Below are 14,536 nucleotides of genomic sequence, written 5' to 3'. Positions count from 1 at the left end.
TATATATTGTATTATGTATTCATTCAGTCTTTTTTTTATTAAAAAGTTCAATATCTTAAAATTTCTTGGAAACATTTGCGAGTACCACAAAGACTAAGTTCAGATCAGTTATAAGACCTGATTGTTTTATTTTATTTTATTTTAAAGTACTAGAATTATAAGTGATGTTATTATTCTAATTATAAAAAGAACCAATTTGGTCCCCCAATTTGGCAAATTTGCTCACTTATTTTAAGAAAAAGTTTTCAGACTACTTGAAAGATTCCAATAAATACTGTACCAGAGAATGGCCGATTAGCAGTTCTGACTGCGTTAGTTCAACTTTCCATACAGGGCTTATCAAATGTCAGGGTTTTATGAACTGTATCCGCACTGCCTGTCTGGCCAGGAGTGAGTTTGATTCGTGCCATACCTCTGTCTCTTAGAGAGGAATTGACCTGCCTCACTGAAATTAGCCAAAGCAAAACAGCCAAGCCACAACACTGGCATGAAAGCATGTGTACTGATGCCTGTTTTAGCCCTTTTTCCACATGTGTCTGCACAGTATCCAGACACATGCAAGAGGAGTAGCTGTTGTTTCCTGACATTTTCCCAGAGGCCTGCACTTAATCATTGAGAATGTGTCATATGGGCAAACACACAGATGCAGATTCATAGCTTATGCATCGTAGCTTATGTCCGTGTTCGGAATCTGCAAAGCTTTGAAGTGACTCAGCCAGGTGGTCTGGCCACTAATTGCTCCAGACGAAATGGGAAGCGAGTTGGGCCCAAAGGAAAACACACTCATCTTACACTCATCTTGCAGATGACGTGGTTTTTGACAAACACGGAGCGAACCAGTGCATGTGAAAAGCAATGGATAGAAATGCAAGTGGACACAAGCAGAGCCCAGTGCAAACCCCAAGAAAAAAACTACCATAGATATTTAGAAGACAGCAAGATAGACTGATAGATATAAAAATAGACAGGAACAAATACTTTGTTGCTCAACAATGTCTGCTTTCTAGCAGTACTGTATTTCATCATCTGTCTTTTTAGTTTATATAGCTTTCCTATCCAGATATAAAGACTAACTCATAAACACTTTCCAGTATAAACCAGTTTAAACACTCTCAAGTGCCAATACGAACAGAATGAAATATTTTGTGTTTATGTCTTATCTAGTTTGTGTTTGAATGCTACGTCTAACTACTTTGGAAACATTTAGTTGAGCTCAAACAATGGGGTGCTTATCCATAGTCAGCGCATTTCATACAGTACTGGTCAGTCAACATGCCCTCAGTTTGGAGAAGCAGGCTGGAGTCTGACACGCAAAGCTAAACATGTAAGACTGGATTTCGGTCAGCAACGAAAAGCATTTTAACCACCTAAAAAAACTAGTATCAGTTTAAGTGTATGCTATATTGAGAGTTTATTCACCACTTTATCTTTTCGTCAGGTAGCTCGTTCTCATGAAAAAGCAGTTAAGGGCTTCACTGTCCCATCTCTCCTCAAAGCCACCAGACTTCACTGACAAAAACGAGAAATGCTGGGCTACTGCTGCTGTCAGTTAGTTAGTGTTATTGTGTGAATATGAGGAAGATCAGACCAACCATTTTAAACAACAAAGTCAAACAATAACACAAAGTAAACTAACTTCTCCTGCGTTCAGCAATGTTAAATCACTGTTTTTCTCAGTGGAGTCTGGTTTTGAAGAGAGCAATATAATGTCTTCTATAGGAAACTACTGTCAGACATTAAGGTGAAGCAATGAAAATATTTTATATTAAGTCCGCACTGATCTTTTTTTAGGTGGCTATAATTAGCATATTCTTAGCTTCAATGTCAGACTCCAGCCTGCTTCTCCAAACTGGGGACATGCTGACTGAAATCTACTGTTTGTAATTTTACTGTCTATGGATAAGCACTCCATACAACCCCACTTCAAAAACTCTAAACTACCCCTTTAAGAATTTGCCCAATATTTATTTTAAGCATTAAGTGTTTCCCCTAAAATCAACAGAGAGGAGTCATCCTGTAATACTATTTTTAGACTTTTGGACATTTGTGCGGATACTTGTGACGGATCCAAACAAAATGTCACAGAGATCAGGTCAGTAAACTTAAGATAAAGGGCTATCATTGGTCATTATATAACAATAAATAGCATCACATAGAGTAGTGAATAACAGTAAGTGGACTGACTGGAACAAAAAGAAAGAGCGTTTCTGGTATATATTGGTCTGATCCCAATTTCCATGCATTACTATGTCTCTGGCTTTGGTATTTCGTAGTTAAAATGAAGATGAGGTACAGAATGTCAAAGGTGGTTTTTAAAGGTTAATGAAAATACTGTGGATACTAATGTAGAGAGGTTTCATTTCATGGAAATAGTCAGAAAGGTCAGATTCCCTTTGTGTTCTATATCATATACATTAAAAGTATGGAATTAATAGTGTATGCCTGGTCTTTTCTTCTTTCCTTTCTTCTGTCTTTCTCTTAGAAACATGATGCCCAGTTTACAGGCATCCAGCTGGTTGGCATGCTGCGTGGCATCGCCTCCGGCATGAAGTATCTGTCAGATATGGGCTACGTTCACCGAGACCTGGCGGCTCGAAACATCCTGGTCAACAGCAACCTGGTGTGTAAAGTGTCAGACTTCGGCTTGTCCCGAGTCCTGGAGGACGACCCAGAGGCTGCTTACACCACCAGGGTAAGCTGGAACACTAACACAATCAAATAAAATCAATGACAGCATTATCAAATAGATTGGGCACTATACTAGGCACACCATTTTAACCAGGAATGTGTTGTAAAATGCAGTGTTACATAAAACTCCCTGAACACAACAGTGGAATATGCTACTTAATAAATTAGCGCTAAAAGTAGTTTTAGCAGCCCTTTCAAAACCCAAACAATATTATTTCTTCTTGATGTTATTTTGCATAACAACTTCATGATAGTGATTTTTATGAAATGGGCTCCACATTTATACCATCCTTTCTCTCTGTCTCTGTTTCTCTCTCTCTCACACACACACACACACACACACACACACGCACACACACACGCTGTATACTCAAGTAATCTCAGCAAACAGATACACACACTTCCATTCTCTTACAATGGCAAGGGAGAAGAACACATAAATAAGAGCAGTGTTGTGATAAGACGGCAGAAATGGCAAACATACAGCAATTGCGGAGGTCATGGAGAGGACCACTCCAAGCACCATGGGCCCTGAAGGGACGCATTACATCGATAAGAATTTGTCTGAGTGTGTGTGTGTGGTCTAATGTTTAGTTGACCCATTCACCATGCCACCGTTCACTGCAATACTTTGTTTTGATCCCAAATGCCAAGTGCATTTTGTTTTTTGTTTTTTTCATTATTGTTGTTTTTTGCTTTCAATAGCAACATAGCTCACTTTTAGAGGTTTGTTGTAATTGAAAATTGGGATGAGCCAAGGACACAGTTTGAGACATGGAAAATGTTTTTATCTTTTCTTGCACATTATTTCCTACTATATTTATTGCCTCAATCCATGTGATGCTCAGATCACATCTACTTTGTAAGTCTCATAAACCTTTTTGCTGATGACACTGAAAAACCTGATCACCCTTTACTGAAGTGGGGAAAATCTCTTAAAATTAGCCATTAGCATCTGTATTTCTGTTTTTCCCTTATGTATAAAGCTCAGACAGGAAAAGTTAACATTTTAAAGGGGAGCTACAGACATTTTCAAAATGTATGTCTATGCTCTAAGAAAGTCACATAATAACAGTAAACATGAAAAACACTCTGCCAAATAAAATTTAGAGTGCTAAAACTCAAATTTCTTATGTCATAGAGTATAAAGTCTGGAGCTGCTCCAGACTTTATGCCCTATGATATCAAAAGTGTTAAACTTAGATATTGTTTTTGGGGTTGTGTTTTTTTTCTGGTGGTGTTCCCCATTTAGAGAAACCTCAAAAGTTACCTGTGCAGGATTGTCAGCTACTGCTTGTAAACATGCTCAGTAAAAGGCTAACCCTAGATTCACTTTCGTTTCACCCTACCATATTTGCATTTCTTTCACCAAAGGATATGAGGCACTGCAATTTTTTTAATCATTTCATCTGATTTAAACCTTTTTTCTCAAAGCACATGTCACAAAAACAACAAAAACCAACAACAAAAAGCATTATCAGCATGCACACCTCACTTTAGGCACTTTAGGTACTTTTCACAGCGTGTGTGTATGTGTGTGGTCATTTTCATCACAGGAACCTGTGGTCTAGACCATGCGTGCAGCCCTTTTAAACACAGTATAATTTACTGCCTGAGAATTGCTTGTCAAATAAACAGTCAGTGTGCCGTTTGCCTTTCTCCCAGAAATTCATAATCTAAAATAATAAGACAGAATAATAAACTCTTCCATGTTACAGTAACTGACAATGCTCCACACATGCAAGCACGTTTCCATTCAGCTCTCACTGGAGCTTTTTTCTTTTTCCTTTTTTTTTTTTTAACTTCTCCAGCACTGCTTTTAAGGCAAAATCTAGAGCTGTTTATGTGTGTTTCTGTGCATGTAAGTCAAGTGTGTGCAGTGTTCACACATCTTGGATTCTTGGGGGAGCAGGTGGGAGCAGTACGAGTGGAAGAGCAGTACTGTGTACTAAGTACTGTTCTGCTTGTGGTCCTGTGTGTACCTGTGTTCATTTATGCTACGGTGTATGTGATTATGTGTTTTTCAGCTTCTTATACCTTCCCGCAGTGTTTCCTTTTAGATAATGCAGTATAAGAGTGTTCTTTTGAAAGGGCAGTGCATGTGTGTGTGTCTGTGTGTGTGTGACAGTGTACAGCACCGGGCAGGAGCTGAACGACTTGGCCAATGTCTCTGTTAGCTTTGGCTGCCACTGGCCTCCTTTCCTCAGCTCTGTTTTCTTCACTTGTCTTACTTCTCAGCTAGAATGACAAATGCAGCAGACACTACATTGAGAGGTCATGCAGGAAACGTTGGTTTATGCTTTGATTAATATGTTTTCTTTCTTTCTTTAAGGTTGATACTTTTTAATTAAAACTGAATACCATACATTTTTTGGTTGCAAGAAGTTTCAATGGTTACTTTCAAATTCTTTTAAAAAATATTTCTGTTTCTCTTTTTTTTTTTTCCCTTATTGTTCATACGCACAAGTGTGGAAAAACAAATTAATCAATATGACATAAACAGTCTGCTTTTACTGCAGGTCCTTCAGACCTAATAATACTAATAACATTTTAGATAATTGTCATGGATCTGAGGTAGAGATTGCCATGCTCAGTCCAAACCACTAAGCCCACTGGAGTTGAAATGTTTCAGAACAGCACATAAAATTGTCTGAATGTTCCATGACATGTAAGCCTTTTCATGTGACATAAACCATTTACAACCAGTATTACATATAATACAGACGGAACATTTATACCATTAAATTCATACCATAAAAACTTACATTAACACATTGTTGCAATCCAATCTCCCAACAATCCATCTCTTTTTTTGTGAATTAAATGCACGCAAGTTAACTGGAAGTACAACCTGATCAGCCAAAGTAATATCAGGTAGTGAGCTTGTGCCACTGACTAACTGACAGACTGATCAATCTCTCTCTTACTCTCTGTTTCGCAGGGAGGAAAGATCCCTATCCGGTGGACTGCTCCAGAGGCTATCGCCTACAGGAAGTTTACATCAGCCAGTGACGCTTGGAGTTACGGCATTGTACTCTGGGAAGTGATGTCATATGGTGAACGGCCATACTGGGAGATGTCCAATCAGGATGTGAGTACTGCCATGTTGCCAACTTCCTCTAACAGGGGCGTCTTTGTGGCGCAACCACCACTGCAGCATTTCTGCCAACTCCCACTGATTTACATGAGATGTTTAGTTACTGTTCAGGGCAACTTTCAAACTAAGAATTAACCACATTTTGGTGCCTGGGTCGAGGTGCTCAAACGTCACACAGAGTCCAATTATTTCTTTCTTTTGTCATATTTGTTTTCATTTCTTATTCAGACTTCCTTTTTTCTTTTCCACAAACAAATCATTTTCCACGAGCAAATGAACTGGTCTTACCAGATGACGTACAAGAGTTGGTATCAATGACAACAAACAATGGCGGAATCATGCCCGTCAAGTGTGTGGTTTAGACACCCTGCAGGCATCGCAGAAGCAAAAAAGACGTGATGAGTAACGTTAAACACTACAACATCGGCCTATATATAACATATGCATCGGCAATGCTTTATAAACATTGACACTGACATAACATGTCAATAACAGCCATTTACCGTCTCTGTTACATGGTGTCTGCTCGGAAGGGTGAGGTGCTGAACCTCATTGTATTCCCACGTTGCAGGCACTTTTGGCCACTAATCATCTTCTTTGCAGCTAATTGATGCTAGCTGCTTTTTAAATCACCTGTGGTGGGTTGCATGCATAACACATCATGAAAACTTTCTGATTCCAGCCTATGATCTCATCCTGGCTGAATCGGCCCTGTTACTTCCTCCGCTGCCAGGGTAACAGCAGGACAACTCTGTCCTCCCATTCCACAGTCTTTTTATACTGAATGGCAAGGCAGCAAGGTGCAATAATGGCGTGCTATTTTGACCCTGAACATGCAGTGTAAAAAGGGCTAATGACCAACATTTTATACCAACCGATTTAGCCCAGATGAAATCAGTTGCAGCAATCTGCTGATTAATGAGACTGTCTATACTTTATGTTCTAACAAAAGTTAAATCAACTCAAAGAGTTTAAGGCTATTTCCGACTCCCTTATCCCATTATATCCGTGCACAATTCATAAAAATAAAGGTAGTATCAAAATCAAATTTTTGGTTCCAACAGATAAGAGGGTAATAAGGCAATGTAGTCTCACTGATTCAGTCAGGCACTTGAAGATCATGTTAGATGTGGTTTTGATGTTGAACATAGCTCGTCTGTCATTTCTCAAATCTTATCTCCTGCCTCCTACGTGTAGGTAATAAAGGCTGTAGATGAAGGATACCGCCTCCCCCCACCCATGGACTGCCCGGCTACCCTCTACCAGCTGATGTTAGACTGCTGGCAGAAAGAGAGGAACAACCGGCCTAAGTTTGAACAGATTGTCAGCATCCTGGATAAACTCATCCGCAACCCCGGGAGCCTCAAAATCACGGCCAACACCACATCCAGGTATCAGAAAGATGTTGCACCTTTTATTTGTGTTCATTTCAGAAAGTGAAGCCAAGAATATGGCTATTGTTTTCCTAGCTGCGTTTTTCTCCTGCTTTGTTTCCTGTGTACCTGACTAGCAGACACCTGGCTCCAGGCAGTCCAACACTGGAAGTAGTTCCCATTATACCTTGCATGTACAGCATTATAGATTATTGCAGGTCAATGCACTTCTTGCCCTGGGATCACAAGTATTGGGACAGTAATGGCTGTTTTATTTTCCATGTATGAAGCACAATTCACCATGATTAATGTACTGTACAACAAAAAGACCAAGGGATGGGTTTGGTAAAAAGGGAGTGCTGTATTATATTTCAGTTTCTTTCTCCCCTGGTGCACGCCTGTTTGTTTTTGGAACTTAGCAGTACATGAGCTGGACATGAACATTGCCTTCTTGCTTCCTGTATCCCCGGGGTTTTACATGAAAATTAGCTTGACTCATCACACATTACCCATCACATATCATTCATCTTTTCCTTTTCCATGCAGTCTAATGTCATATTCCTGTTTACCTTTCTCTTGCTTTTATGTTACATTTCCCCCTCTTTTTTGTCCTCCTTTGTGCTTTGCTTCTTAGTTGGGACCACCATTCTCTCCCAGGGGGCCGCGGGAGAACCTGGGCAGCGCGTGCACAGTTGTCAGTTCTGAGTAGGGAGGGGGACAGGCAGTGGGTCTGCAGCAGACAGCCGCAGTATTATGGAGACGTCAAAGCTCATAACATTGACTAATGATTTCTTAAGAAAGTGAAAATAGGTCCCTTGGAGTTTGCATGTAATTTCCCTGATTGGCTTTTAACACCGGGCGAGCACAGACTGGCCGACAGAGGCGGCTGTGGTGATTTATGAGAACTGTGTGTGAATATGTGTGTATCTGCCTGTGTGTGTGTGGTGGTGGCAGTTGCACAGCGGGAGCAGCTGCACTCAGCTTCACATACCTCGTTTGTCTCAGGGCTGTCCTGACTGGCTAATGGAGCACCCCCTCCTCCTCAAAGCCCAGACCAAAGCCTGGGACTGGAGCAAAGCATCTGGAGGCTTCAGGGGTGGGACCTGGTCAGAGTTTACTGTCCCTGCATGTGGATGGAGAGAGACTGGGGTCAGTGGGCCAAGGTTGGCTGTCAGAGACTAATTGTGGGCCAACAGAAGTCCGTTCAGGGTTAGAGGCCACTGTCTATCTGATTGGCTTTACAGGGTGTTTAAAATATAGACAACCACAGGTTGTCCTGTTTTCAAACTGAAAAATGTGTTTTCTTGTGTTGAACAAAAAAAAAAGACAATGGCTACAACCAAAGTAATATAATACAACTACTCCTTCTAAAAACATGTCAGTCAGTGTTAATGTGCAGTGGTAAGTGATGCACCGCTACAGATTTAGTTGGTTTGGCCTTTTATATAATAAACCTTTTCCCCAAAGTAAAATGAATAATGACAAGCCTCTGTGAACCTGTAACAACAAATCAAATCTTTTACATTACTCCTCTCTGTAATACATTTTCAAATAAACTCTGTCTGAAGAATAAGGATCATTGGTTCACTTTCAGTAGTTAGGGCTGTGCTGGAAATGGGGCTGGATTTGAAACAAGAGCAAACCCATTTCCTGGCAAAAGGCTTGGGAGAAAGTATCAGGGACTGGAGCTGGGGGCCATGGCTGCAGATGGAAATGAGCTGAGTTCTGTGCTGGTGTGGATTTTGGCCTGTAGGGTGCGGTTGTGATGGAGGATGGAAACGGAAGAAAGGTTTGAAGGAAACCAGTTTAGGGCACTAAAGAAAGCAGGTGTTTATACAAAGATGTAAGAACATGAAAAGGCAGATTATAGAGTAATCAGCTGGGCAAATAAAAAAAAAATTAACTGCAAATGTTTAATTTTGGGGGGCACTATAAAACAAGGGGAAGGTATTTGTAATTTGGATCCCATTTCCTGCATTTCTAAATACATTTTGAGACTAAAATGATAAAACAAAAATTGTGAAATACTAAATACTCAATACTTAATATGATATTATATGTAAATGTTTGACCAGCTGGCTGAGAATGTAAATTGAGCTGCTGATTTTACTTCAATATACTCAAAAATACCACAGACGAGTATTGTGTTTAACATATTAGTGCTATTTTGACAGAATTTAGTATGACTACCAATTTAACTCATCTAAGCCTTAAAATTAAAACTTAATGAACCTGAACAGACACAAAACTATAGACCTTGGGCATTCAGAGGATGTTTGGCTTTCCCGATAATGTCCTCTGTGGAAAATACATCGTCCATCTTTGCCCAAGTGAGGACAGAAACTTTTGGTTTTTGGCCCATTGCAATGCACTAAAAAAGTTGTGAAAGGGTACTGTTTGGGGAAAAAAATACAAAAACAGTTGAAGTGTTCCAATTTTTTAAAAAAGTTTTTGTGACCAATTAATTGCCACAAATGCCTGATGTATCAAATATGTGACAAAATGATTTGCATATATGCAAATTATTTTTAAAAAAAAAGTCTTTTCTATCTATCCATTCATGGTTCAGGCTTTACAGGGTTAAGACTTCTGTGGTTAAAAAAAATAAATAAATACACAAATGGTATTTTGAAAAGAATAAGGGACTGCACACTGAATCCCCAGTGGAAATTACACCTCAGTAAAATATTTAAGTGAAAATTAATAGAAAACTGGGTTGGAGTTGGAGATTTGTACGAAGAATTGCAGATATATTGAAGGCCAATACCTTTCGATGAGATTTACATTTAATATACTCAAATGTAAGCTTAATTACAAACTAAAACTCTATACTTACACACTGATTAGTAATACAAATTAAGAGCTCAGAGAAAGAGCCTTGCATGCTTGACTGGAATCAAATCAAAATGTCACACTTGAATCAATTTGGGTTAATAGCTTTCCTCAGACCACCTGAGTAGTATTGATTGTATTGAAACTACATCATATCCATCATATTCAACAGAGGCAGAGGATACCAAATGGCCACAAATCAAAATTTCAATTTGAAGGCCATATATTAGGCTAAGAGCAGTCTAACCCCTCCCAGAGGCATCCTGGGAATTGTCCCAGAAACACAATGAGAGGTGAATTCCTCCCACTCTGTCCTGCCCACATGTATCTGTTCAAGCTTTTCTCCTCATCCACCTCGTTCCTCCCTTGAGAGTTCTAAAAACAAGAGACTATGCAGCCCTGGTTATTTAGAGGTCAAAAGAATGAAGGATAGAGCAGAAGAGGGGAAGGGAAATGAAAACGAGAAGGGGGGGCAGACTTTATTCTCTCTCCGGTGTATTTATACCTCCTTCTGTTCAAGCGGGTGTTTTCTGCGTTCTTATAAGGTGTTAAGTCCAGAAGGGGCTTTAAACACCCCCTCTGCCGTCAGACAGATGCTTTTCTCTTCATTTTCCCCTTCATAGCATCCCTCTGTTTCTCTGTTTCCTCTCCAATCATCTTGTCTCTTGAGTTGCTGTGAGATGTTGCTGAAAGTGTAACAACAAAGGAAACAAAGAAAATGATAAGGCAGGGGAAACAAGGTCATTTGCAGTTTATCTCTCGGAGGAGACAGGAGAGGGGGAAAGAAAGCTAAGGATGAAGGCGAGGATGAGATCAGAGGAGAAAAAGAAGAAAAGTGGTACAGGAAAGGAGAGTAGAGGATCAATAATCCTGCAAAAAACGATGAAAATTCTTACCCTGACAGCCCCAAAAGTTATAGTCTAACACTTTTTGGCTGTAACTACATTTTTGTCCCCTACTTTTTTTCCAGAAAATGTTTAAAAAGAGTTAGTCATGACCATCTTGGCTACATAAAAAAATAAAATAAGATAAAAAATAGTAGACCATGTGAAGTAAATGCGATTTTGCATTTCTTTTTCTCTCAAAAACAGAAAACCTACTGTCTACTGAGATTCATACACTTCCTTCTTTTCCCCTCATGCAAACCACCCCCACTTTCTAGCCCTCAATTCCCTCTTTTTCGTACAAACCAGTCTCTCCAGGGGGTCCTGGGGGGCCCTCAGCATTTTGACAGGCCTCTGATCTGGCAGGAAAAGACTCAATCATTGTAACAACACCCACTCCACTGCCTCAAATACATCTTTTTTTCTTCCTTTTTCCCCCCTGTCTCTGTTTGAGTTGTCATCTTGCTTTTCTTCTCTCTACATACGGCTTATTATAGTGTTTTTTGTCTATGTTGCTTGATGGCAGCATGATGATTTTCCATTGAAACATTCTTTTGATTGTATTTTGCCTCTTTAAATCAAAACATATTGCATCAGTATGAATGGTACAGAGAAGATGTCTGGTTTGTCAGTATAATAAGATACCTCTCATCTCCAACAGGCGGGAAAACAACAGAAAAACTAGTTACCCATGTCAGAATAATTACAACTAAACTGAAAAAACTTCTTTTTTTTTCCCCCATAGTTCACAACAAGGTCATTCATACATGTTGAGTTTAACAAAGGAAAGCACGTGTGGCTATGCAAGTGTCTCACTCCACCTTAATATTTATATATTTATATATCTTATTCTAAAAGGACAATACAATCAAATAAATACAAAAAAAAGACAAAAGTTCGGTGGACACAAGATGCATCCTCCGCCACAATTTGAAGCAAAACATATTCTTTAATTGAGCCAACACGTAGCTAATAAATGACACATTTAGTCCCAAGACAGTTGAGGAGGCCCATGTTTGTGTTTTATTAAATTTTATAATTTTACACACATGCCTTTCAATTCCCCCAATGACCCTTTAACAAAGAATGCTACTTTTTCTCAGAGAATTGTTTTATTTTATGTATTTATTTTTTTTACGTTCCCTTATTCATTTAACACCCTCCTAATTCCCTGAAGGTAGCCTAACCTTGGGTAATTTTTCCCAGATTCTCACACACAGCAGCTTCAAACCTCCCTGCCAATCCAAATCAGTCAGGCAGAGGTTGACTTCCTGGTATTCTAATGAGTTTATTTACAAGGCTATGAATAGTATTCCCTGTGGGAGAACTGCCTTTTTTTCTGTCCCGTCCTGTCCTGCCTTGTTCGCAAGACTCTATTCCCTTGTGTGCATGTGTGAGTGTGAGTGTGAGTGCGAGTGCGAGTGTGTGTGTGTGTGTGTGTGTGTGTGTGTGTGTGTGTGTGTGTGTGTGTGTGTGTGTGTGCGCCTGTCTTGATGCAGGTGCCTTTGTCTGCTCTGCAAGACAGGTGCAGCCTGTCTTTCAAAAAAAAAAGAGTGCCTTTGCAACCCAGTTTTAAATGCCGCTCACAAATTCAGCAATAACCACCTAATGTGCTCTATCAAATCCATTATTTGGATATTGATCATTGTATTTTCTGTCCCAGTTTGACCTAATGTGGTTTGACCTGGATTCCAGTTTCCTGCCTAAATGTCATCAGGTTTCACAGCAGCAAAGTTAACCACAGTTGTATAAGGCACAGCATCAGTTGTGGCATCAGAGATTGGACACTGATAAAGAAAATAGCTCTCTTTGCCATCGTCAGCTTCCTCTCCGCTCTCTTCTCTTTCTCTCTGGATGTCTTTCCTTCCCTCTCGTCATTCCTCTTCCCCCGTCTTCAGCAACCATCAATCAGAGTGAGTCAGAATAGCGCCTGCAGCCTTTCCTTCACCCTCTACTGTTGACTGAGCACTCTAAAGCCCAACGCGGTGCATTTAATTTGATTTGATCCAATTGAAACCATCAAGTCTAATCAAATTTAATGTTGCATTTTGCAGCATGGTACATGTACTGCAGAAAACGGTAATGACATTAGACAGAAACTGATGCCGCTTTTGTTAGTAATCTTGTTCTTGAATATGTTAAATACATTATGGAAATATTTTGTGTGACGGTTTGATTTCCCCTATGTTTTCAAAGCCCAAAGGCACTGTGCAGGTTTACCATATGCAACAGACACATACAGCCAGTAGTGTGTGTGTGTGTGTGTGTGTGTGTGTGTGTGTGTGTGTGTGTGTGTGTGTGTGTGTGCGTGCGTGTGCGCGTGTGCATGTGTGTGTTTGTGTGTGTGTGCATGTATGGATAGTTCCCTGATAAGTGCCGCTCAATCAGATCAAGAGGACTGGTTTACATTTAGTTCTGTGTAGGTATGAAAGCACAGAATGGGTAGAATAGTATAGGTTCAAATGTTCACATTTAATTATATCAAAGTAAGCACAAAATATTCCTAAAAAAGTTTATAAATTAATTATTAGATATCTTAAAAAGACTATGATATAGACTTTTTAAAAGATTTAATAATTTAATTCTTATTCTTTATTCAGTTTCAGCCTCAGTGTGTGTCAATAAAATCATAACCTCCCCGCAACAGACTTTCTATAGTTGTGCACAGCTATGCACTCTACATTTAACACATTTTGCCATTTTAGTAAAAACTACCCATTCCAGTCTGTGCTGACTTGTATGTTTTGGGGAAGTGACAAGGTCAGAGTTATATGCCAAATGCCAGCTCTGTAAGTACGTAGTTTTCACTTGATAATAAATCCCTTCCACAATAGCTGATGATCTGGATGACCCTAATGTATTTGCGTTTCTGAAATAACATTAACTCCGCTTTGTTAATCAGAATATGTGACAAGTCATTACCTAAGGAAATGTGTGTATTCTTTGTTCATTAATATTTTTTTTTCCTTCTCCTGTGTCTCCTCAGGCCGGCCAACTTGTTGTTGGACAGGAGCAGTTCAGAGGTCCCCTCGATGGGGACACTAGGTGACTGGATGGATGGAATGAGGACCTTGCCCTGCAAAGAGGCCTTCTCTGGGGTCAGCTACAGCTCCTGTGACACCCTGGCCAAGACCTCCACAGAGTAAGACAACCACACACACAGACACACACACACACACACACTAAGCTATGCTGCCCATTCATGTCAGCAGTGTTTACAGGGCCCTAGTACCCATGGTAAGGCCCAGGAATTTGAAGAGGCTCTTGGGGAAGAACACACACACACAAATACTCTTGTTCACAGTTAGTAAAGAAAGCTATGAAGCCCTTACTAAAGGTGTCCAGATGACTCATGGTAATTCATAATGACAGGCCTTTAGCCACACTCTCGATGCTGCGAGTATGACCACAGAGGGAGAAGCTAAGAGCATTACAAGAAAGAGAGATAAGAGGAGAAACAGAGAAAGAGAGGAGAGGAGTTCCATAAGGGCGAGAGGATAAAAGAGAAACTATTGAGGGAGGGAATGAGAGGAGAGATTTGACAAGATAAAAGGGTAGAGAGAGGGGCCTTTGAAAGAGCAAATAAAGGCATAGCTGTCAAATAGGTATGCATGGCACTCTCTATACTGTGAAGCATTAAAACGCAGAGCAAAGATCAAGCA

The 14,536-nt window shown here is 39.9% G+C and overlaps 1 protein-coding gene across 8 annotated transcripts in view; it reads left to right on the top strand.

Annotated features, from left to right (window-relative positions):
• epha3 (eph receptor A3) overlaps positions 1–14,536 on the top strand; it is a 248,960-nt gene that overhangs the window by 224,574 nt on the left and 9,850 nt on the right. For all 8 annotated transcript variants that reach the window (XM_088083094.1, XM_088083100.1, XM_088083095.1 and 5 more), the window contains 4 exons: positions 2,483–2,692; positions 5,630–5,779; positions 6,983–7,176; positions 13,861–14,016. In XM_088083094.1, coding sequence (XP_087939220.1) covers positions 2,483–2,692; positions 5,630–5,779; positions 6,983–7,176; positions 13,861–14,016 — 710 coding nt within the window. The remainder of the gene's footprint in view (positions 1–2,482; positions 2,693–5,629; positions 5,780–6,982; positions 7,177–13,860; positions 14,017–14,536) is intronic.

The sequence above is a fragment of the Plectropomus leopardus genome, chromosome 10, assembly GCF_026936395.1.
Source record: "Plectropomus leopardus strain MGB_pleo_1.0 chromosome 10, ASM2693639v1, whole genome shotgun sequence".
NCBI classification, from domain to species: Eukaryota; Metazoa; Chordata; class Actinopteri; order Perciformes; family Serranidae; genus Plectropomus; species Plectropomus leopardus.
The sequence above is the reverse complement of the archived record's forward strand: the minus strand, read 5'-3'. Positions and strand labels throughout refer to the sequence as shown.